Genomic DNA, 23,724 nt, shown 5'->3' on the forward strand with positions numbered 1-23,724 from the left:
GTGATGAACAGAGTTGGAAATGTTCACTCAGTCTGTATCATAAACAATAACATAATTAGGTTTTAGCAAATCCCTGGTACTTTTGTTGGGAAAAAAATGTTCAATTCAATTTCAAGTGTTCAATTTAAATGTTCAAATTATGACAAAGTCTGTTTACTGTAGGCTTTCACATATATGTCATTACCTCATTGTTTCATGCTCTTATGTTTCAGATTAATATGCTGTTCTATATAAACGGAATAAATCCACAATGCTGGGTTTTCAGATGGATATATACACGACTTTACACAGAACATTTAACCTACAACCTCATAAAAGCCCATTTACAGTTTTTATGTTAAATGATTAAAATGTATTTTTAAATATAAAATTGCCGTAATACTCCACATTAATGGTTTATCATCTTAAATATGTGACTGTGATTTTACCGGCATGGTAATGTCATAAGTCTTCACATTGAGGGACGTCTGAATCAGTTTGTTTAGCATATATCAGTAAAGATCTGCATTCCACAGCTTGTTGTTTTAGACCAGTGGTTCTCAACCTTTTTTTTCAGTGGGCCGCACTATGTCCAAGTTCAAGTCTCACAGGCCGCATATCATTTACATATGACGTCACCAATGCAAACTAACCAGATATTAAGGTATCTAAATGCTTACAATTAGATATATTATTATTATTATTAGAGAGTATAATTCTACTTACCATTAATGGGACACCTGATGTTGTTGGGAGCAGACCAATTTGGTGAAATTCGGCTCAAAAGGAGTAACAGCACAATGAGGTTGCGACTGTAAGTTGCAGTCTGTAAGACGCGCACGGAAACGTGACTTGATGCGCATCATTGCAGAAAATGTGTGTTCGCAAATGTATGTTGATCCAAATATGGAAAGCACTTTTGAACTTAATAATCTGAGGTTTTGTCTACAGATGTTTCGCCACATTTCTGCAACTGAGGATGACTGCTGCGCGGTATGGCTGTGTCCTCTTGCCTGAACATCCATCAGTTCATCTTCGAGTGTGCGGCGGCGGGGCAAACCGAAAGTTGAAGTGAAGTGTAGCCAAGTATGGTGACCCATACTCGGAATTTGTGCTATGCATTTAACCCATCCAAGTGCACACACAGTAGTGAACACACACACACTGTGAACACACACCCGGAGCAGTGAGCAGCCTTTTTTGCTGCAGTGCCCGGGGAGCAGTTGGGGGTTCGGTGCCTTGCTCACTCGAACTCACGACCTTCAGGTTCACCTTCGGGTTACAAGTCCGAGACGCAAACCATTAGGCCACGACTGCCCCCAAAGTCCAAGTCCAAGTCCAAGTCCAAGTCCAAGTCCAAGTCGCAGCCAAGTCCAGGTTGCAGCCAAGTCCTTGATTTTTTCCGCAGGGAAAGTGAATGGCTCTCTGATGAAATGTCCTGCAGATTTTATTTGCTCAAAATCAGAAAAACGAGAGATGAATTTTTCCTGCATTTGACTGACAGTTGTAACGAATCGTTCTCTCTGTTGTATGTCCAGTACACCCTCACACGCATCATTCAGAAGTGGAAAGTGAGTTAAATCACCATCTTTCAGTTGTGCATTGTACAGTCCTAGCTTCATTTTAAAACTCTCAACACAGCCCAACAGGTGATCAACATGTTTTCCGTCACCTTGAAGTTGCAGGTTCAGCTTGTTTAGGTGAGCTGTGACGTCTGCAAGAAAAGCAACGTTTGTTTTCCACTCATTGTCTCTCAAGACTGAAAATCTTTCTCCCTCGCCGATGTCATTAAGAAAGTGAACTTTCTTGGGGAGTACAGCCAGAAAGCGATGCAAGACTTTTCCATGACTTAGCCATCTCACTTCACTGTGCAGAATGAAGTCTCTGTAGGCACTGTACAGTTCGTCCAACAACGCAATAAAATGGCGGTGCATTAGAGGTATGTTCATGTCTTTGCATGTTTCACTAAGTGCTCTATGAATGTCCTCGCCATTAAATCTTCTGTAACCTCAAAAGTCTCTAAATTCACACATCTCACCCAAATGCAAAGCTGAGCAACGTCTCCGATGTCTGTCGATTCATCCGCTGCCAAACTGAGTGCTGAAGCAGTGGCTAGCTTAGTTTTTAGTTGTTCTGTCAAATTCTCAGACATTTCAGAAATTCGACGAGTAACTGTGTCATTGCTGAGCTGTAAACTTTTTATCCTGCGAATTGTCTCGCTCTTGTTGCTCAGATCATCAAACAGACATTGTGATTCCAAAAAACAGTTCTTAACTAGCTCCCCATCACTGAATGGTTTGCCGTGTTTGGCAAGGAGCCAGGAAATTTAGAACGTTGCTAATGTTGCGGCCTGAGACACTTTTAAGCTTTCATTGTATTCTGTTCAGCAATGGCATTTTTTTTCAAGACTAGTTGTCTTGAGAGCTCTTTCCTGAGATCCAGGTGGATATTTCTTGTCAAAAGTTGCATAGGTGGTTTCGAAATGTCTTTGACATTGTAAGTTTTGCATATACCCAGTATTTTACTACAGAGCGAGCAGAAAGGCTGTCCATCTCGCTCATGGACAGCAAACTGATTCTTCCATTCTTCAAGCACTCTCCTATACCTTCACTGCTGATGCTGCGACTCTTCTTGTTTGCATGTGTTCCTTCATTAGGATTTTCCTCACATCTTTTTTCTCCTCTAATAACAAATTTGCCCATTTTGATCCTTAATTGATGACTGTTTTAAATCTGCCAGAGCGCGTGCTTGTAATTGCGTCAGTTCATAGCATGTCTGAAAACAATACATGATCACCAAAATTATTTTATATGGCATAAAAATTATTGTTCAAACTTTTATTTGTTTAATACATTTTTTAAAATATATGAATTGTAAAACTATAAGTTATTAATTAATTAATTATTTTTTAAAAACATTTTTACGTGGTCTGCATCGCAGGCTGCATTTGCATTTGTGATGGGCCGCATGCGGGCCGCGGGTTGAGAACCACTGTGTTACGAGGATGGCTTACTGTGTGGCTTGCAGTGAGTTCACTAAATTTGCCATCAAGCTTTTCATGGAATTCAGGTCAGGGCTTTGTGATGGCTACTCCAATACTTTCACTTTGTTGGCTTTAAGCCATTTTGTTACAATTTTGGAGGTATGCTTATTATCATTGTCCTGCTGGGAGACTCATTTGCAGCCATGTTTTAACTTTCTGGATGATGTCTTGGAGTGTTGCTTCAGTATTTCTAGATAATCCTCCTTCTTCATGATACCATTTATTTTCTTAAGTGCACCAGTACCTTTTCCAGCAAAATACTCCCACAACATGATGCTGCCACCCCCATGCTTTACAATTGGGATGATGTGCTTTGAATTAAAAGCCTTACAGTACATACATAGCGCTGATCATTATGGTCAAACAGTTCAATTTTTGTTTAATCAGAGAACACTTCTCCAAAAGCTACAAAATACAGTCTGGCTTTTTCTGCTGGTCTTAGAGTATGGGCTTCTCCCTTGGGCGACGGCCTTTCAGACCATGATCATGTAGGACTCTTAATGATGGCTGTAGTTTACAAAATTTGATACCTAATGTATGGAACTCTTATCAGTTCCTTTGTTGTCATGGGGTTCAGTTGAACCTTTTGGATCAAAGGTTGTTCATCCCTGGGAGTTAATTTGTGCCTCTTTCCTGAACAAAGCAGGGTCTGTTTGGCTCCAAGACTTTTACTGTATTGTACTGTTGTTTTGAAATTAATCTTAAGGAGGAACCAGACTTGTCCACATTTTTTTTTCTTAGGTTTTGGCTGAGTTGCATTTTTCCATGGTTTGTGTAAAAAGTGTAAAAAGTGTAAAAAAAGGCATTGCCTAAGAGAAGACAGGGATTCTGCGTATTGTAATATTTGTAATGGCAACGTTAGAAGCTGAAGGTTAAAATAAAACATTGAAACTTTGAAAATATTCAATTCATATTGTGTAAAATGTCCACAAAACAAAGAATAATTGACTTCCAGATCTTCATTTAAAGTGAGCATACATTTTACATTTAACCTCAATCATGTCTGATAATGAAGAGAAGAACAGAACATAAGAGCTGCTGTTGTTTTTAAAATTGTTTATTCATGCTAATTTCAGGCATCATGCTTAAAAAAATACAAACTTTAAATTCATTTTTATGTACTGCTTAAATTAATTATATAATTTGGAATATAATACTTATAAAAATACATGAGAATATAATGAAAGGAACAATACAATGAAAGGTACAAAATTCAAGCATAGATATACCATAATAAGATATTGCTGAGGATAATTATTATTCAAAGCTCTTCACACAGCATGTACACAGCCTTATATTTCTTTTGCTCCTGTAACATCCTGGTGGATATGGAAGGCAATAAACCAGAGGAAAACCAAAGAAAGTACATTATCTAACTCAAAATGATGAAATTTATTACTTTATTGATACTTGTATTTGTATACTGAAAAAATATATAATTATAAAAAATAGAAATGTACATATTATATAGGCACTAAACTCGAAAAAGATTTTAAAAGATTAAAAAAAAAAAAGGCACAATATCAGTCTATGTGCGAAAAGTCCATGAGCTGCTCCCTCAAGAACAATACAGCATTACTGACTGTTTAAAGCAGTGAAGACAAAATATCTGATTATTCCTAAACTCTAAAATCCAATGCTGGATTTTTTTTTCCCTTTTACAATCCATTAATAGGTAAATAGCATAAATGAGTAAATAAACACAAAATACATGAATAAAATAATGTACAACACAAAATACTTGAATAAAATAATGTACAACAAATTAAATGCGGAATGTTAAATGTGAAACAATAATATACTTGTTTTTTTTTTTGTAATTGAGATCAGTATTAAAATATACCAGTGAACACTTAGTAATCAACACTGCCAGCTTAGTTATACTGATGCAGTGAATGAAAACTGGCAACTAAATTTAACCTGGATAAAGCCAATTCCAGCCCATTGTGAAAGATAGAAGGTATAATTTTAAATACATTCAGCTTCCTGTTCCTTTAACATCCCTATCAGGAGTTTGTACAATGCTTAGATTTGAATTAAGCAAAAAACAAGCTTTCCAGAAACTACAGTGTCCTCCATAAAATGTATATTTACAATGTTCTTTGGCCGTTTCAACAATTCTTGATTGGAGACTTTAGACTTTCTTCATGGACCTATGCAAAAAGGACAGTTTATATCATTTAGTTATTAATGATCTAACTATTGTTGGGTGCCATTTATCAAACATTTAGTAAAGTTGTGTGTAAATATTTCTACAGGCCAAACTGAACTAAAAATTCCTGCCAATTTTAAAATGTTTCATTAACACTGTTTTTCTTTGTACTCATGTGCAGGTGTTGATACTTGACCCATTAATTACCAAGCACATTCAAGTGCAACGTTATAATCCAGCCCACCAAATACATTTTGAATCTGTGTTTAAAATTGAAATAGTCTTTTGGACTATAATTAAATTGAAAGATTTAATAATAATAATAATAATAATAATAATAATAATAATAATGGAACTAGGCTAAAAAAAAATTTAACTGTAAGTTTAGCATATTTTCCCTTCTCGTACATGGGAAAGGGGCGGAGTTAAAATTGTACTGCAACCAGCCACTAGAGGGCTTCAGAGACATTGTGGCTTCACTGTGAAACTCCTGTTATGATGTCCAGCCGTATACACAGTCGATTTGATCAATTCAACAATGGTGAATAATATCTTATATCCACTGGATTTATGGTACTTATGTCCCAGGTCTGACCTCCAGGCTATTAATCGTTGCCTATTCTCTGGGTGATTTGTATTGCTGTGCCTTCACCAGTTTGCACATTTCTAAGTCTATATAAGAGTCTTTTCCATGTTACTGTACATGTTACATGTAGTGTAAATGCAGTAAACGTATAAATATCTCTGTTTGTCTAAGTAATACTGTTGTCTGGAGAGATTGTGTAAACTCTTTGAGCTCATCTTACCTTTATCTGTGTTCTGCTTCAGTTCTGAGTAAACAGTGTCAGCTGCCTCACTGCTCTTTCCTAGTGGGCAACAGTCACTTATTTAGCATTCGCTTAAATCAAATACACCATTCTATTAACCCCTTAAACTTCATTTACTACATTTACCTCTTTTGTTATTTTATTGAATGATTCATAGCAGTTACTGAATACTATGCGTTAAGATGAATAACTGGCAAATAATCAAAGGTTTTAAGAGGTTAAATGAAATCTAAAATGGTGGTCATTTGCACTGCATAAATTGAACGAATTTAGTCCCACCTTGTTTTCTCTTTGGTTTCTTTTGGTTTTTCAGTTCAATGTCAGCATAAGTCACATCACTCGGTCCAGCGGCAGCATCTATAAAAGATTACACAGCTTTGTTATCCCATTGTTTCCCATTCTAAAAATATATTATGTTGTATAACATGATGCTGTTGTCCACAGCCAATCTTTCAAATAAAAGAAAATAAAAATCCAACTCCATCCAAGGCCAGCACTCTGTATTAGTCTTTAAGCTATCTCTCTATAAGATTTTTCCCAGAACTTTTCAGACTTGTTAATAAACTTCTGAGCAAAGCATAACCTCTGGTTTCTACTGCAGTGGATTGTATCTTTGTAATAATCTCAGTGAGGTTATGCTGGTGGTACTGGATTATTTAATAATGCTAAACTGGTTACTGTATTTTCCTTTCAAAATTATGAACTAAATGGATGATTTCAAAAAAATCTGTTTTCAGTTGATTTAGTGTGATTGTGAAACAACACACAAATTGTTTATTTTACTTTTCATTTTCAAATGTATGGAAGTATTTTCTGGACAAATTTCAAAAGTAAATTACATTTGCAATTGCATTTCCTATTTGTGGACGCATAAATTGTGACAATTCAAATGATTCCAAATTCCAAATACAAACACACCCCGTAGTATACTCCCACTCCCAACCCTGATTGACAGGTTTCTGTGCAAGGCATCGGAAATTCAAATGCAAAGGGAATTGTGATTCCATTTGAATTTTGGCAGGCTCCATGCGGGACACCGAGAAAGTGAAATAGCGGTAACGCGGTAATATGCAATTTGCATTTTCATTTGAATTGTCAAAATTTATGCATCCACAAATAGGAAATGCAATTGCAAATGTAATTTGTAATTACTTTTGAAATTTGTCCAGAAAATACTTCCATACCTGCTACTAACGCTTTGAAAACACTTTAATTTAAGGTTCATTAATAAACAATTTATTCTCAAGTAATATGTAGTTTACTGATTAGAAATGCAACATCTTAAGATCTAGTGTTAGCTCCCTTCTAGATTTTGCTGGAGAGTCTATTTTTTTCATTAACTGTTGCCAAGAACTATCTACCTTTAGTGAAGACCATTTAACCAACAGATTAACCAGCGGATGTTTTCACGGACATCTTCAACACCTCCCTGAGCAACGCCGACGTGCTTCAAGGCCACCACCATCGTCCCCGTGCCTAAGAAGTAGCCAGTGTCCTGCTTCAACGACTACCGTCCCATTGCACTTACACCCATCATCATGAACTGCTTCGAGAGGCTCGTCATGAGACACATCAAGACCCTGCTGCCCCCCTCACTGGACCCACTGCAATTCGCTTACCGTCTCAACCGTTCAACAGATGACACCATCACCACCACCCTCCATCTGGCCCTCACACACCTGGACAATAAAGACACATATGTTCGAATGCCATTCATAGACTTCAGTTCAGCATTCAACACAATCATTCCTCAGCACCTGATTGGTAAGCTGAACCTGCTGGACCTGAAGACCTCCCTCTGCAACTGGATCCTGGACTTCCTGACTGGGAGACGTCAGTCAGTCCGGATCAGGAACAGCATCTCCAACACTACCACACTGAGCACTGGTGCCCCCCAGGGCTGTGTGTTCAGTCCACTGCTGTTCACTCTGCTGACTCACGACTGTGTAGCAATGCACAGCTCGAATCACATCATCATGTTCGCCGATGACACGACCGTAGTGGGTCTCGTCAGCAAGAACGACGAGTCAGCGTACAGAGACGGAGGTGCAGCGGCTAACGGACTGGTGCAGAGCCAACAACCTGTCTCTAAACGTGGACAAAACTAAAGAGATAGTTGTTGACTTCAGAAGAGCTCAGGATGACCACTTTCTGCTGAACATCGGTGGCTCCTCCGTGGAGATCGTCAACAGCACCAAACTTCTTGGTGTTCACCTGGTGGAGAACCTCACCTGGTCCCTCAACACCAGCTCCATAACAAAGAAAGCCCAGCAGGGGCTGTACTTTCTGCAAAGGCTGAGGAAAGCACATCTCCCACCCCCCATCCTCACCATGTTCTACAGAGGGACTATTGAGAGCTTCCTGTGCAGCTGCATCACTGCCTGGTTTGGGAATTGCACTGTCTTGGATCGCAAGACCCTCCAGCGGATAGTGAGGACAGCTGAGAAGATCATCGGTCTCTCTTCCTTCTATCGCAGACATTTACACCTCACGCTGCATCCGCAAAGCCACCAGCATTGTGGATGACCCCACACACCCCTCTCACACACTCTTCACCCTCCTGCTGTCTCGCAAATGGTACCGAAGCATTCGGGCCCTCACGACCAGACTGTGCAACAGTTTCTTCCCACAAGCCATCAGACTCCTCAATACTCAGAAACTGGACTGAAAGAACACACACATACACATACACACACACAACTGTACATCCTCCATCTTCTTTGCAATTTTTTGCACATCCCCACATTACATACAAATATTTATTATACTGTACACATCTTATACTCTCTACTAGGCTGCTACTTCTTATGTTTACACCTATTTCAGCAACTTCTACTTTTTTTGCACTATTGTCACTGAATTGACTTTGTAATAGAACTGTGTACTGGTCGGCGCTGCACTGGGACTTACTGTGCCCACTGTCTATCTCAGTAGTCATTGTACTGTCTGCACATGTTTGCGCTTGTGCACTTTATGTATAAATGTATGTAGTCCCTTGTAGTTCTGTGTTGTTCTGTGTTTGTCCTATGTAGCACCTTGGTCCTGGAGGAACGTTGTTTCGTTTCACTATGTACTTACTGGCTGTATATGGTTGAAATGACAATTAACTCCACTTGACTTGGTGTAATAAACATTTAAAGCTCACAGTCCCTGCGCCGAAAAATTAGCTTCGCCATTATCTTGGCTCAGGAGAGGCTATGGGACAGTTTGCTAACACACTAGCATAGTAGATTCTACATTCAGCAGCAAGCAGGAGCTGAAAGATTCCCTTAAAACATTAAGGGCTGGTGTAATGCAACAAGTATTTATATACATGCAGAGTCATATGATAAAAAACAATTATCATCTTAAAAAAGGTTTTATTTCAATTTGGGAATAGATCACATCACCTGGCTTTATGGCGGCATCATTTAATACAGAAATTATTTTAGATGAACAACAAAGGCAATTAAAAACAAAAGATTTGACGTTAGTTTCTTGCAGTATTCTTACCCTTTTGTTTCTTCTTCCTAGTGACAACCTCTGAGTAGAGCATATTGCTGGCTTCAGCTGCAGAATCATCTAGAAGAGAATAAAATAGAGTCAATACAGAAGCTCTTGAAACGTTATGATACTAAATCTATCTCACATTTAGCTGCAAAAATTTAGACTATACCTATGGTTCTCATATTAGTATTTTCGTAGATGTTATCACCACCTTTTAAAATAGAAAAAAAATAATAAAGACTTTAGGGGAGAAGGTTAACTAATGTCAAAAACAAATGCTGATGTGATTAATGTTATTGCAGACTGACCTGCAGGCTGAAACTTCTGAGACAGAGAAAAGTAATCTCTTACTTAACAAATTATAATGTAGAAGTAGCTTTGTGTAATTTTACCCCTTTTTTATATTTTTTAAGAAAATCTGGGTATCTGAACATTTCACAGGATGCAACAAAAAAAAAGTGAGAGTGGGATATTTTTACTTTCATATTTTCATACTTCATAATTGAAAAGGGTGAGAGAGTGTGTGTGACAAAGACAACATTCATTTACGAATACGAATCCTTTTTTATGGTTTGTTCAGTAGCCTTAAATACTGGCTTACTCCCAAATAAAACCATATTACTACCATATTTATCTATAAAATGGACCACATTTCACAAAAGAAATATGCTTTTATTTTCTAAAGAGCCATTGATCCAAATCTCCATTTAATACATTTTTTCAGTGCTGATAAAAGAATGAACGCCAAAGTTCCAAAATCTCTAAATCTCCAAATCTAATAAAATGTTATTATGTGGCTTTTGTTGTCAGCTATGAACAACATTTCCCTGATTTAGGTTTTTAAAGATAGTTAGCCTTACTGGTTCACATTAATTAGAAAGATTTTTTTCTATGTTTGCATGTTTTTCTGTTTCTTATGTTCTGTAAAGCTGCTTTGAGACAATGTTCATTGTTAAAAGCGCTATACAAATAAAATTGAATTGAATTGAATTTCCAGAAAGTTTTCAGTGTTTCTCGGGGCAGAGTGATAGAGTTTATATACTGTATATAAAACAGTAGGCTATACATCATAAAATACCGCTTATATTATGTGTGGTGTAATAAACATTTAAAGCTCACAGTCCCTCCTACAAAAAATTAGCTTCACCATTATCTTGGCTCAGGAGAGGCTATGGGGCTTTAAGAAAAAACACACTTCTCCTAAGCACACTGTTTTCAAGAGACAATATGCTAACATACTAGCATAGTAGATTCTACGTTCAGCAGCAAGCAGGAGCTGAAAGATTCCCCTAAAACATTAAGGTCTGGTGTAATGCAGCACTTCGGCTCCATTACACTCTCTGCAGCAAACTCTCTGCTGTATTCAGGCTGCTTTTATTTGCTGAAGAAATTACTGTGGCAGTTGAGAAGTTCATATTGGGTAGTGGAGAATGTGGAGTTCAAAAACACACCTATAGGGTTACGTGACACTGCTAGCACAACGACCTTACAGCAGAATATGAAAATCTCCAGGCATCTGACATGCCCTCTTGTGAGTCACACCAGTAACAGCTCAGCCAATTACATGCACAAGTTTTTTTTTTTTTCATTACAAGCTGCTAAGAGTCTGAACACTGCGTCATTATTAAGTTTCAATTATTGTACGTTTATAATATTGAATGTTTTAATCAGTTGAAATGTAATCTTAAGACATATATTCAGGCAGTGTTTATTTTTGTTCTACAGAAAATGTATCGTATCGAGGCACCGCCTTTTCTAAATCGTATTGAATTTGAATTTTGTGTATCATTACACCTTTTATATACATGCAGAGTCATATGATGAAAAACAATTATCATCTTAAAAAAGTTTTTATTTCAATTTGGGAATAGATCACATCACCTGGCTTTCTGGCAGCATCATTTAATACAGAAATTATTTTAGATCAACAACAAAGGCAATTAAAAACAAAAGATTTGACATTAGTTGCATGCAGTATTCTTACCCTTTTGTTTCTTCTTCCTAGTGACAACCTCTGAGTAGAGCATATTGCTGGCTTCAGCTGCAGAATCATCTAGAAGAGATTAAAATAGAGTCAATACAGAAGCTCTTGCAATGTTATGTTACTAAATCTATCTCACATTTAGCTTCAAAAATTTAGACTATAAATTTTGTCGACAGCATCATTTAATACAGAAATTATTTTAGATCAACAACAAAGGCAATTAAAAACAAAAGATTTGACATTAGTTGCATGCAGTATTCTTACCCTTTTGTTTCTTCTTCCTAGTGACAACCTCTGAGTAGAGCATATTGCTGGCTTCAGCTGCAGAATCATCTAGAAGAGATTAAAATAGAGTCAATATAGAAGCTCTTGAAATGTTATGTTACTAAATCTATCTCTAAATCTAAAGTTAGATCTAAAGTTAGAAATCTAAAGTTCCAAAATCTCCAAATCTGATAAAATGTTATGTGGCTTTTGTTGTCAACTATGAACAACATTTCCCTGATTTAGGTTTTTAAAGAGAGTTAGACTTACTGGTTCACGTTAAATAGAAAGATTTCCAGAAAGTTTTCAGTGTTTCTCGGGGCAGAGTGATAGAGTTTATATACTGTATATAAAACAGTTGTCTTTATGTCATAAAATACCGCTTATATTATGTGTGGTGTAATAAACATTTAAAGCTTACAGTCCCTCCTACAAAAAATTAGCTTCGCCATTATCTTGGCTCAGGAGAGGCTATGGGGCTTTAAGAAAAAACACACTTCTCCTAAGCATGCTGTTTTCAAGAGACAATGTGCTAACATACTAGCATAGTAGATTCTACGTTCAGCAGCAAGCAGGAGCTGAAAAAGTCCCCTAAAACATTAAAGTCTGGTGTAATGGAGCACTTCACCTTCCTGGTAAGTTATAATCCTGAAGAGTCATATGACGAAAACAATTATCATCTAAAAAAAGTTTTTATTTCAATTTGGGAATAGATCACCTGGCTTTCTGGCAGCATCATTTAATACAGAAATTATTTTAGATGAACAACAAAGGCAATTAAAAACAAAAGATTTGACATTAGTTGCATGCAGTATTCTTACCCTTTTGTTTCTTCTTCCTAGTGACAACCTCTGAGTAGAGCATATTGCTGGCTTCAGCTGCAGAATCATCTAGAAGAGAATAAAATAGAGTCAATACAGAAGCTCTTGCAATGTTATGTTACTAAATCTATCTCACATTTAGCTGCAAAAATTTAGACTATACCTGTGGTTCTCATATTAGTATTTTCGTAGATGTTATCACCATCTTTTAAAGTAGAAAAAATAAAGACTTTAGGGGAAAAGGTTAACTAATGTCAAAAACAAATGCTGATGTGATTAATGTTATTGCAGACTGACCTGCAGGCTGATTGGTGTCCTGATTTACAGCAGAAGGAGTCTGATGTTCTACACCTTCTCAAGAGAGTAATTAAAACATTAAAACATTGACTTTACGCATGTATAAGAATTTCTGTTGAAACACGAACGTGTAAAAAAAACTTTTTTTTCACTATTTTTCCACAAAAATTACAAATATTATCTAAAATAGCAAATACACCATAGCATCTGTCTTTTAGTGGCCTGTAGACAGGCTTTTTGTGCTATGGACATGAAGAGCTTATCATCAAACCTCTTTTCTTCTTGTAGTGCAACAGAGGAATCAGTAAGATCATTAAGATGACAAACACGAAGGCCGAACTCAGTCCTATAATTACACCAGTGGATCCAGAAGCTGAAACTAGGGAAAGAAGGGAACACAAATATCCATTTAAACACTACATATTGAAATTGTATTGTTACAAATCTAATTCATGCAAGACACGGTTTCCTCACCTCTGACTGAAACCCAGCTTTTCGGTGACTCTCCTCTTTCTGGGTGTTTACAGTGGTAGAAACCTTCATCTGACTCTGATACACTACTGATGGTCATCTCTCCTGTAGTCTGGGACTGGAGGATGGAATCATTTTTATAGAAATCAGCACCAGAATCTGAGATCTTTGAGCGATTTAAACAGCGTAAAGTCAGAGGATTTCCCTCAGTTACAGGATGGACAGGACTCTCCAGGATCAAATCACCATCTGTAGGAAAGAGAAAGACGACACTGAAAACACAAAGTGTGTAAAATACAAGTATACAGTCAGGTCCATAAGTATTTATGGACAGTGACACAGTTTTTGAAATTTCAAACAATGAAACAATCTCAGCCAAAAATAATGATTTTTGATTTGATTTGAATGATTCACTTTCACTCCATTCCAAAACACTCCATTCTCTGTAATGAGCACTTTACATCAGTAAGTTGGTGGCTATAGCTATATGTGCTAAGCTAAATAAATTATCTGAACATTTGTCTGAGACAGATGTGCAGAGGGTTTATGATTAATGTTGCTGTCTGTAGCTTTACCAGTGGGTTTTCAAAATAATAAATATCTTCTTGTACATATCTGCTGGCCATATCTACAGTCAGGTCCATAAGTATTTAGACAGTGACAAAATTTTCATCATTTTGCCTCTGTACACCTCCACAATGGATTTGAAATGACGCAATCATGATGGGATTGAAGTGTAGACCTTCAGCTTTAATTCAAGGAGTTTAACAAAAATAGTGCATTAACCGTTTAGGAATTGAATTGCAAGTGTTGAACCTGCATTTGGTAGCTGTACATATCTACCTAGGCTACACAGTTCACTAGCTAGTTTTAGCTCACAAATAATGTGATCACAAACTTTTGTTTCTATTTATGAAGCTAGAGACTGCTGTGATACTGCTGTTTATTTATCTATAGCCACATCTTCCACAATCTTTTGATCATAAATATGGCAGTGTGGTCATACAGTAACCTCACATGGAACAGATCAATAGAGGTCTGTCCACAAGTTTACATAAGTTTACATAGGGATTACATAAAGTTTATCTTTGTGCCTTCGTTTTGTATTTCGTACTGCTAAGTATCTGTACACTAAAGCCCTCAGACTCTTGCCCATGTACAGAGATGGACTGTAGATTAAATATATATGTAAATGTCTGTGAATAGTAGATTTGGCAATGTCTTTTCTGACTCCAGATCTGTATATATTTTCCTCTGGGACTTGGTATGGATCATAAATTATGGTCATAATTATGACAGCTATAAGAAAGAGGTAACGTGACTGAAATAGATGAATAGGAATCACCAGTTATATGGATGGCGACTCCATATAACTTTTTGTTTAATATGCAGCATGTAGCATTTATATGACCCACAGGCTCTAACTTCCCTACATTTTTCTAGTATTCTATTTTGCTTGTGGTGGCAGTGCTTATTTTTTACATCTGACTTTTTTTTACATCTACAAGTCACTCAAAGCTCGTGGAATTTACAAATAAATGGGAGTTAAGTTATAGCCTGAATATTATGAATATTATAATTTAATCCAGTTATGGAAGATATCAAAACTTTGGAGCTAATATTGCAGTCATTCAGACCTACATGCTGTCCTGCCTACAACACAATTAACATCATAAATCTTAAAGAACACAGCAGTAGCTTAATAACTATCTATGAATGTAGTTTAATGTTAAAGCTTTCATCATTTTCTCAGGTTATGGAAATACATAGCTATGCAGTTATGTTAACCATGACAGAGTGACTCAGAGAGAAGGAAACAGAGAGCTACATGAGCTGAAGAGTCTAATGTAATTGTTCATTTAAAAGGAACTAAGACACTGTGTTAAGTGAAATTTCCAGAAGTTTTTCAGTAGCTTTCAGACATTAAAATAGGTTTTACTGCAATTCTGTTAATCACAAGATACTAAATTAATTTTTATGTGTTATTATTAAAGGTAATGTATCATTTAACTTCATTTTCAATTCCTAACATTAGATTTTTTTAAATGTTAGATATGGTTTTGTATATTAAAATACTACTGATGAGAATTGATAAAATGACTCACTGTGCACTGTGATGATAACAGAATTACTGCGTCCTCCAGATTCAGACTGACACCAGTAAACTCCAGTGTGTGATGTAGAGAGGGAGCTGATGTTACATGTAGATCCTGAAACTGATGAACAATCGAACAGTGTCTCATTGTGTGTGTATCCTCTCACTGTCCATCCAGTAGAGTCACTCTGGTCCTCACAGCTCAGTGAGAGAGAGTCAGCAGTAAAGTGTTGAGTTCTGCTGGGACTGATGATCAGAGACACTGGAGGAGATCCACCTGTTAATAATTATATTCATATTATTCTATTTCAATTTATGACAATATTATATTAACATTTATTTTTGCTTAAAAAGGTAAGAAAATTAAAGGACATAAAAAAAGATTTTGGTGTGAAGTAAGGAAGATTATAGATTAAACTATACACAGAGCATAACAGATGCTAGTGACAATAATTTACTGAGTAAAAAGGAGCTTTCTGTTTGAAGTGCTACATTGCACCAGAGCTAAGTCACAAAATTTCACATTTTTTACTCATTATTACATGCTGCACACACACACAATCCATTTTCTGTACCACTTATTCTACACAGGGTCACAGGGAGCCTGGAGCCTATCCCAGTGGACTCAGGCACAAGGCAGGGGACACGTGGCATGGCAACACATCGCAGGGCACAATCACACACCCACACACCCATTCACACACTACAGACAATTTAGAGATGCCAATCAGCCTACAGCGCATGTCTCTGGACTGGCGGAGGAAACTGGAGAACCGGAGGAAACCCCCAAAGCACAAGGAGAACAGGCAAACTCCACCCACTCGGGGCAGGGCCAGGAATCAAACCCCCAATCCCAGAGGTGTGAGCATGCTAACCACTAAGACAGTAAGCCACCATGCCCTGTATACGTACACACACACACACACACACACACACACACACACACACACACACACACACACACACACACACACACACACACACACACACACACACACACACACGCACACATGTACACACACACGTACACACACACACACTCCTGTCAGTGCAGCTCCTTTAAGGTCTGATGTGAGTTTAGGTTTTTCTGTTAGAGAAGAAACACACAGTTCAGGAGTAATGGAATCTTTACTGTACTAATCACCTCTATAGAGTGAAAACAATTTTTGCTGTCTCTGTGATCATACTGGTCTCAGCTAAACTATAATTAAGCCTACATATTTTTCTATTATTGTATTACTCTATTAGTGTAGCACAGTAAGTTAAAATAATCATGTTCACATTTATTTACTGAACAAAGATTATTTTGCAGGTATTTTGCAATAGCAGGTCCCCACATGATGTGATTCTTCTATTCATCAGTGTTGTGTAATTTATTAAATTATATAATTAAATTATATAATAACTAAATAGTGAATGTCTTTCTTCTTGATGAACTCATACTCAGATCCCTTCGGTCTTGCCGTACAAAGGTGATGCATTCTTTTGATACACATTACGCATTTAGTGGATATTATTCAAATTAACAAATAGAAGTAGAATAATTAAATATTTTTTAATCCATAAAACTGAATATAGCAAAAGTAGCTGTTCAATTCTTTTATTATTTCAGGTCATAAGTGTCTCACTTAAATCTCTCACTGTTATATCACATGTTTTATATTTGCAGAACTCTGTTCTACAATCTTAGAAGATATTTGTAAAGATTACAGTCATATCAATGTATTTTTTACATAGTTTATATACAATTCATTGTCTACAAAAAGAAATTAATGATTGAACTGAAGTGTAAAGGTCACTGTATTGCTCCTGTGAATTTGCTTTTACACATGATGATTTTTAAATCGTGTCTCAAATTCTGAACCACACTGCACACATTAGTGTCTTTCTAAAAAGCTTATTCAATCATTTAACTCTTTATTGTAAAAGCACAACGGTGAAACTTTGAAATCTTTTTCAAACACGCAAAATCATGAAAGTAGAATCAGCTTGAATATTAGGTGAAGAAGACTGTGTTTCTCATAAATGTCAACTGTTTTCTAACAATTTAAATAATAGCTGAGGAAAAATGTGTCATATTGATCAAAATAGATAATAAGTTGTAGTGACTCTTTACAAATCAAATGAACCGATTACTTCGGAAAGTGAAAATCTTAAGTAAACAGAGAAAAAGAAGCTGTAATGTGTCTCATATGATAAAATCTGGAACAAAATCTGAAACGAATCATAACTTTTACATACATATGTAAGTAATAACATACATTCACACACTCACCTGATACAGAGAGTGTAACAGGATCACTCATCTCTGAGATCTGAGAGTCACTTCTCCTCCCTCTGCAGGTGTATTTACCACCGTGATAATTTCTAACAGAGATGATGAACTCCTGTGTTGTGTGGGATGGGTAGAATGTGGAATTGTCCCTATACCAGTCGTATGTCCACTCAGTGCCTCTTCCTTCCTGTATGTCACACCTGAAAGTCACTCTCTCTCCTCTGAACACCTGTGTATCAGGCTTTATAGACACCACAGGTTTAGGACTCTCTGTAAGAAAAAAAAATCACTACCGTTTCTATAAATGAATTGATTTCCAACACTATCATTTAAAGAAGTAGTAACATTTTAAAATTGAATACAGAATTTGGGTAAACATTCAGAGTAAAGATACAGTAAGCAGTGACTGACTGAGTACTAATTGATTTTTTTTTTACAAGTGTACTTAATCAAAAATTAATACTAAGTAATAGACTGATCAGTCATAACCACCTACCTATATACATATATACACACACATATACATATATATATATATATATATATATATATATATATATATATATATATATATATATATATATATATATATATATATATATATATATACACACATATTATATATAAATATGAAGAGTTGGTTCCAAAACGTGATAAACGCCATTTTAAAAAAAAAATTGAGTTCCCGCCAAAAACAGTATTGTATCTGGTCGGTATTGAAAAGTCAATTTTTAATTTTATGCAAAATGCGATATCCTCCGTGTTATTTTGTCATGTTTTTTCCCTTTCTTTCCAAACCGCGACAAACGCCAGTCTCTCTTCTCTGCAGAATGCGATACATCCACTCAACCAATCACAGCGCACCATTCCACGCATTGTAAACAGTAATGGCGGCGCTTTGAATACACCCGGCATCCTAGTTTTCCTCATTTACTTTGTACTTTGTGATCAACAAACAAACAAAAAAATGAATAATTTTGACGGCATTGATGAACCTGTGGTGGTTTCTGTGGTGGGGAAGAAATGTAAGCCATTGAAATCTAACCATTTACGTGAGGAGATTAAGAAGATGAGGCACTCGGGAGGAGCAAAAATGCCGGCTGTTGCTTGAGCAAGCTATTCCTTTACCTATCAATAGCTCATGGTGATCTTGCTCAACAGGGCTATGGGTTGAATGAAATCTTTAAAAAAATCTTTTAGGCCTACAAGTGATATAAAATTGATACTATAATATGTGAATCTTTCTTCTTTACAGTGTTCTTAATATGACAAAGTAAGTGTTTTTATTAATGCCATTAATGTTTTATTAATGATTAATGTACTTTTGGAAGTTGAATGTAAGGGAAATGTCATTTTGGAATTTCTGGGGTCTAATGTGATATTGTTGTTCATGTTCTTGTTCATGATGAAATTTTCTTTTATTGTTGTAATTAATTTATAGCATTAACAAGATGACCCATTGAATTCATTTTGGGAGCGATGACTGATTGAACGTATTTTCAGTCCAGTGCCTGTATATAAGTTTAGTATTGACCAAGTTCAGAGGCTGTCATATGTGGATCAACTTACTTTGTTGTGTATTTTCAACAGTTTCAATGTGAAAAATAACTTTTATATTGATTCAATGGATTTATTGCATTTTGTAAAAAAAAAAAAAAAAAAAAAACGTGTCATGGATTTATTGCATTTTGGGAAAAAAATAATCAGTTTTTATAATAAATCTTTGAAAATCAAAATCTGGATTTGAATTTTTAATGTTATTATAACCTAAAGATGTGAAAGTTTGAAACAGAAAATAGTGGTTTTCATCTTGCCATTTTCTTGGTAAAGAAAACACATTTTTACTCAAATTAATCAAAATGGATTTATAGCATTTTGGAACCAAACTCTTCATATATATATATATATAAATATAAAATATATATTCATATATATATATATATATATATATATATATATATATATATATTCATATATATATATATATATATATATATACAATAATTCTGCCATACACATCCTTACTCATCACCACACATCTGTCATCAGTTCATAACTCTTCATACACACTCATTCTCTAATTTCGCTCATTCTTTCAGAGTCTAAAGCCTCCTTCAGTCACTGCTTAAGTATAAAAGTGTTGATGTTTCTGAAACAGTAACTTTATGAAGCCCCTTTTACAGCGTCTGAGCAGCTTGTTAAAAGAGTTTTACAGGTTTTGGTGATATTTTCTTCCAAAGCTAAACTAGTGTTGTGCCACTTGCTTTCCAGCTCACCTCACACCAGCCCTGCTCAGCCGTGCTCACACTGTCTCTCTCTAACTTTAATAAATGATTTAGCTGAAAGAGTTCTTTGTATGTAGCTGTGTAAATGTTGCTATATTGAAAGTCTATTACTCACCAATAACATTTACCCAGAGTGCATCACTGTAGTGTGTGTAGTAGACTGGGTTTCCTCTTCCAGCTCTGCACTTGTACTGACCTCCATCAGAGACTCTAACTGAGCTGATGGTGTAGGAGTGTGTTTCAGTCTCAGTCTGACGGCGCTGTGTGTCTTTGTTCCAGTAAAACTTCCATCCAGCAGACTGCAGCTTCAGTGTACAGTTCAGAGTCACTGAGTTTCCTGTCAGTGCAGCTCCTTTAAGGTCTGATGTGAGTTCAGGTTTAGGTTTTTCTGTTAGAAATTAAATACACTTTCAGAAAGTGAAGTAATCTTTACTACACTAATCACATCTACAGTAAAACAGTAATACTCTCTCTGTGATGATGCTAAACATATTATGACTACTTTTAAATTGTTTTAGAATTTTTAGTTAAACACATGATGAGAATGAAAATAGGGATATTAAATGTAAAGCTTCACTGTGATTGAAGTGAGGGTCAGAAAATAAGTGCTGTGTGATGATGCAGGTCTCTAATCTCTCTCTACTCCACATCAATTTATTTTTATGGGTGTATAGAGTAAAGATTATTTTGGAAAAGTGGAACACAAAATGCAAAACTACATATATAATATTTATTGGAAGACATATTGGAAATGTTTAGAAATGGTCTTGTTTTTTAACACTTTTTTTGTCTAAACATCAATAAAAGTGGGTCATGTTGCCACCTCACAGCAAACAAACAAACAAACATATAAATAACTGTACATCATTAAAATGATATGAAGACAGTACACTAAGTAGAAATCTCTGCATACTCAGTAGGAGGTCTAAGTAACATTCTGTATTTCCCAGTCTACCTTAATCACCTGCTTATTTACACATTTCATAAAAACATCATTTAATGCACATATAATCCATCAATGCCTCATTTAACCATAGTTGTGGGGTGTTTCATTCATCCATTCATCCATCCATCACATCCCTTCACTTTTCCTCTCTCTACTTATTGTATTTAAGACTGTCCCAATTAAACTGAACACTGTGCTGTTCCTAATGACCTCCCCATGTCTGACAATCTTCCCAATGATTAAATTACAAACATTTGAAATAACTTTATGTTTATTTTGTTACAGTTTATCATGTGTTTGTATGCATCTTAAATAACAATTTTAGAATCTTATTTAAAACAAAACAAAAACAACTACAATATGTGTGTAATTTTTCTACCTCAAGAAATTTTTAGGTCAACTTTTTGGGACGCTATGATGCTATGCTAACTGTATTGTCTAATTACTTGTCTGTTTTGCTTGTTGAAACTTTGCATGCTGCCTTCTTTTTCAAGAGATTTTTAATCTCAATGAGACTTTACCTGGTTAAATAAAGTTTAAATGAGAAATAAATAAAACTTCCTGTTGGATTCTGGCCACGCCCCCTTATATGACGCCGTGAATGATGAATGAAGTCATGCAATTTCTCTGAAACACTTCCACTGCAAGGCCTCAGTAACATACGTTTTTACGTTTACCCATCAAGCCAGAAAATAAATAATGCTAGGTTTAACTGTCCCAATATACCTGAATTAATCATATTATATTTACACGTCTTATAATGTTGTCAATATTGAAATTATTGTTTCAGGCAGCAGAGATGGTGACAATTACAGAGGATAATTTTATTAAAATGGCCGGTAATGATAAACAAATCCAAATCATGAGGCGAATCTCAAAAAAGTTAAACAGGCTGAAGGTCAGGCGAGGTACAAACTGGAGATCACAGAACAAGACAAAGATCAAGAGTCGACAGCAAACACGAGGGTCAAAACCAGAATTAGGAAGCAACAACAAAGGCTTAGTGCATCAGGTGAGAACACAAACTGAACAAATACTTTGCCAGTGTGCTGGTGCAGTGAGTGTGCTTATACAGTGTGTGTGCTAATAGAGTCCAGGGTGTGTGTGATCAGGAATTGGGGTGACTGTGAGGTGTGACACTGAACATGGTGCATGGGTGTTGTAGTCCCTAGTGTCCATGTTTGTAGGTGATGGTGCATTGTGGGAAATAGAGTCCGGTGCAGATTCCGGCACTGACATGACACATTGTTTGGCTTTGTGATTTTCTTATAGAGTGTACATTTTTAGTTATTTTTAACAAGCAGATCTTATTGCTGAATTCCTCCAGTCAGTGAACGTAGGGCTCTTTGGTGCAGCTGATGTGTTACAGAGACTCTGTGTTGGACTGAATTGTGTTCGAGTTCTTGTGTGTGCATGTTAAAGAAAAATGGGGGGTAAAGTGTGCTTTGCAGTTGTAAGCTTGGGTTGACACAACCTGCACCACCAACTGCACACATCAGTATCTGTTTAAAAATCTTCTTCACTCAACTAAACTTACAGATCTTTACTGTGAAGCCACAACAGTGAAACCTTGAACTCAGTTTTCAAACATGCAGAATCATGACAGTAGCATCAGCTTGACTGTTAGGTGAAGAACATGTTTCTTATACATATCAATGATTTTCTAACAATTTAAAATAAAATTAAAGGCAAAATGACGTTCCAGCAGTCAGACTGACTAATAAGTTGTAGTGATTCTTTACAAATCAATTGAATCCGTAACTTTAAACTAGGAAGTTGTAAAATCATTATAACGAGACTTTGTGTCTCATCTAATAAAATCTGGAACAAAATCTGAAACGAATCATAACTTTTACATACAGTATATAAGTAATAACATACATTCACACACTCACCTGATACAGAGAGTGTAACAGGATCACTCGTCTTTGAAATCTGAGAGTCACTTCTCCTCCCTCTGCAGGTGTATTTACCACCGTGATAATTTTCAACAGAGATGCTGAACTCCTGTGTTGTGTGGGATGGGTAGAATGTGGAATCGTCCCTATACCAGTCGTATGTCCACTCAGTGCCTCTTCCTTCCTGTATGTCACACCTGAAAGTCACAGTCTCTCCTCTGAACACCTGTGTATCAGGCTTTATAGACACCACAGGTTTAGGACTCTCTGTAAGAAAAAAAAAATCACTACTGTTTCTATATATGAATTCATTTCCAACACTATCATTTAAAGAAGTAGTAACATTTTAAAATTAAATACAGAATTTGGGTAAACATTCAGAGTGTAGATACAGTATATCTGCTCACATGTAAATGATTAAGCTCTGTCAGACAACAGTCACTACTGATGAAGTAAATGTAGATCACAATCTTAAATACAGACTCAGCCCTAAAAATAACACTAGTTCTACACACACACACACATATATTATATATATATATATATATATATATATATATATATATATATATAGTATATATATATATGGTACTGTTGAAAGTGAATATGGCAAGTTTGTTATTTTCAGTGTTTTTTCCTAATAAATATGTTTTTGTAGTTTTATATAAATGAGAATGAATATTATTGTATTCTTTTTGTAAAATGGTTATTGTATATTGTAATCAGTAATTAATGGGTTTATTTTGTTTTGTTACGCTATTGGACATGCACGGAAAAGAAAAGGAGAGATTATGGAACTGATTGGGTTTTCCCATGGCGGAGTATTCAATAAGGAACTGATTGTGTTTTCCCATGGCGGAGTATTCAATAAGGAACTGATTGTGTTTTCCCATGGCGGAGT

The 23,724-nt window shown here is 36.0% G+C and overlaps 1 protein-coding gene across 1 annotated transcript in view; it reads right to left on the bottom strand.

Annotated features, from left to right (window-relative positions):
- Window positions 1-4,098: 4,098 nt before the first annotated feature.
- LOC117597155 (Fc receptor-like protein 5) overlaps window positions 4,099-23,724 on the bottom strand; it is a 38,684-nt gene continuing 19,058 nt past the window's right edge. Inside the window, exons 10-22 of the mRNA XM_053233528.1 lie at window positions 22,821-23,090; window positions 20,095-20,367; window positions 17,695-17,964; window positions 15,430-15,696; window positions 13,328-13,573; window positions 13,125-13,232; window positions 12,854-12,907; window positions 12,720-12,761; window positions 12,557-12,625; window positions 9,494-9,562; window positions 6,281-6,358; window positions 5,981-6,040; window positions 4,099-5,175 (exon numbers count right to left, since the gene is read on the bottom strand). Of these exons, the coding sequence (XP_053089503.1) occupies window positions 5,168-5,175; window positions 5,981-6,040; window positions 6,281-6,358; window positions 9,494-9,562; window positions 12,557-12,625; window positions 12,720-12,761; window positions 12,854-12,907; window positions 13,125-13,232; window positions 13,328-13,573; window positions 15,430-15,696; window positions 17,695-17,964; window positions 20,095-20,367; window positions 22,821-23,090 (1,814 nt within the window). The 3' untranslated portion in view covers window positions 4,099-5,167. The remainder of the gene's footprint in view (window positions 5,176-5,980; window positions 6,041-6,280; window positions 6,359-9,493; window positions 9,563-12,556; window positions 12,626-12,719; window positions 12,762-12,853; window positions 12,908-13,124; window positions 13,233-13,327; window positions 13,574-15,429; window positions 15,697-17,694; window positions 17,965-20,094; window positions 20,368-22,820; window positions 23,091-23,724) is intronic.

Source organism: Pangasianodon hypophthalmus, chromosome 4, assembly GCF_027358585.1.
Source record: "Pangasianodon hypophthalmus isolate fPanHyp1 chromosome 4, fPanHyp1.pri, whole genome shotgun sequence".
NCBI classification, from domain to species: Eukaryota; Metazoa; Chordata; class Actinopteri; order Siluriformes; family Pangasiidae; genus Pangasianodon; species Pangasianodon hypophthalmus.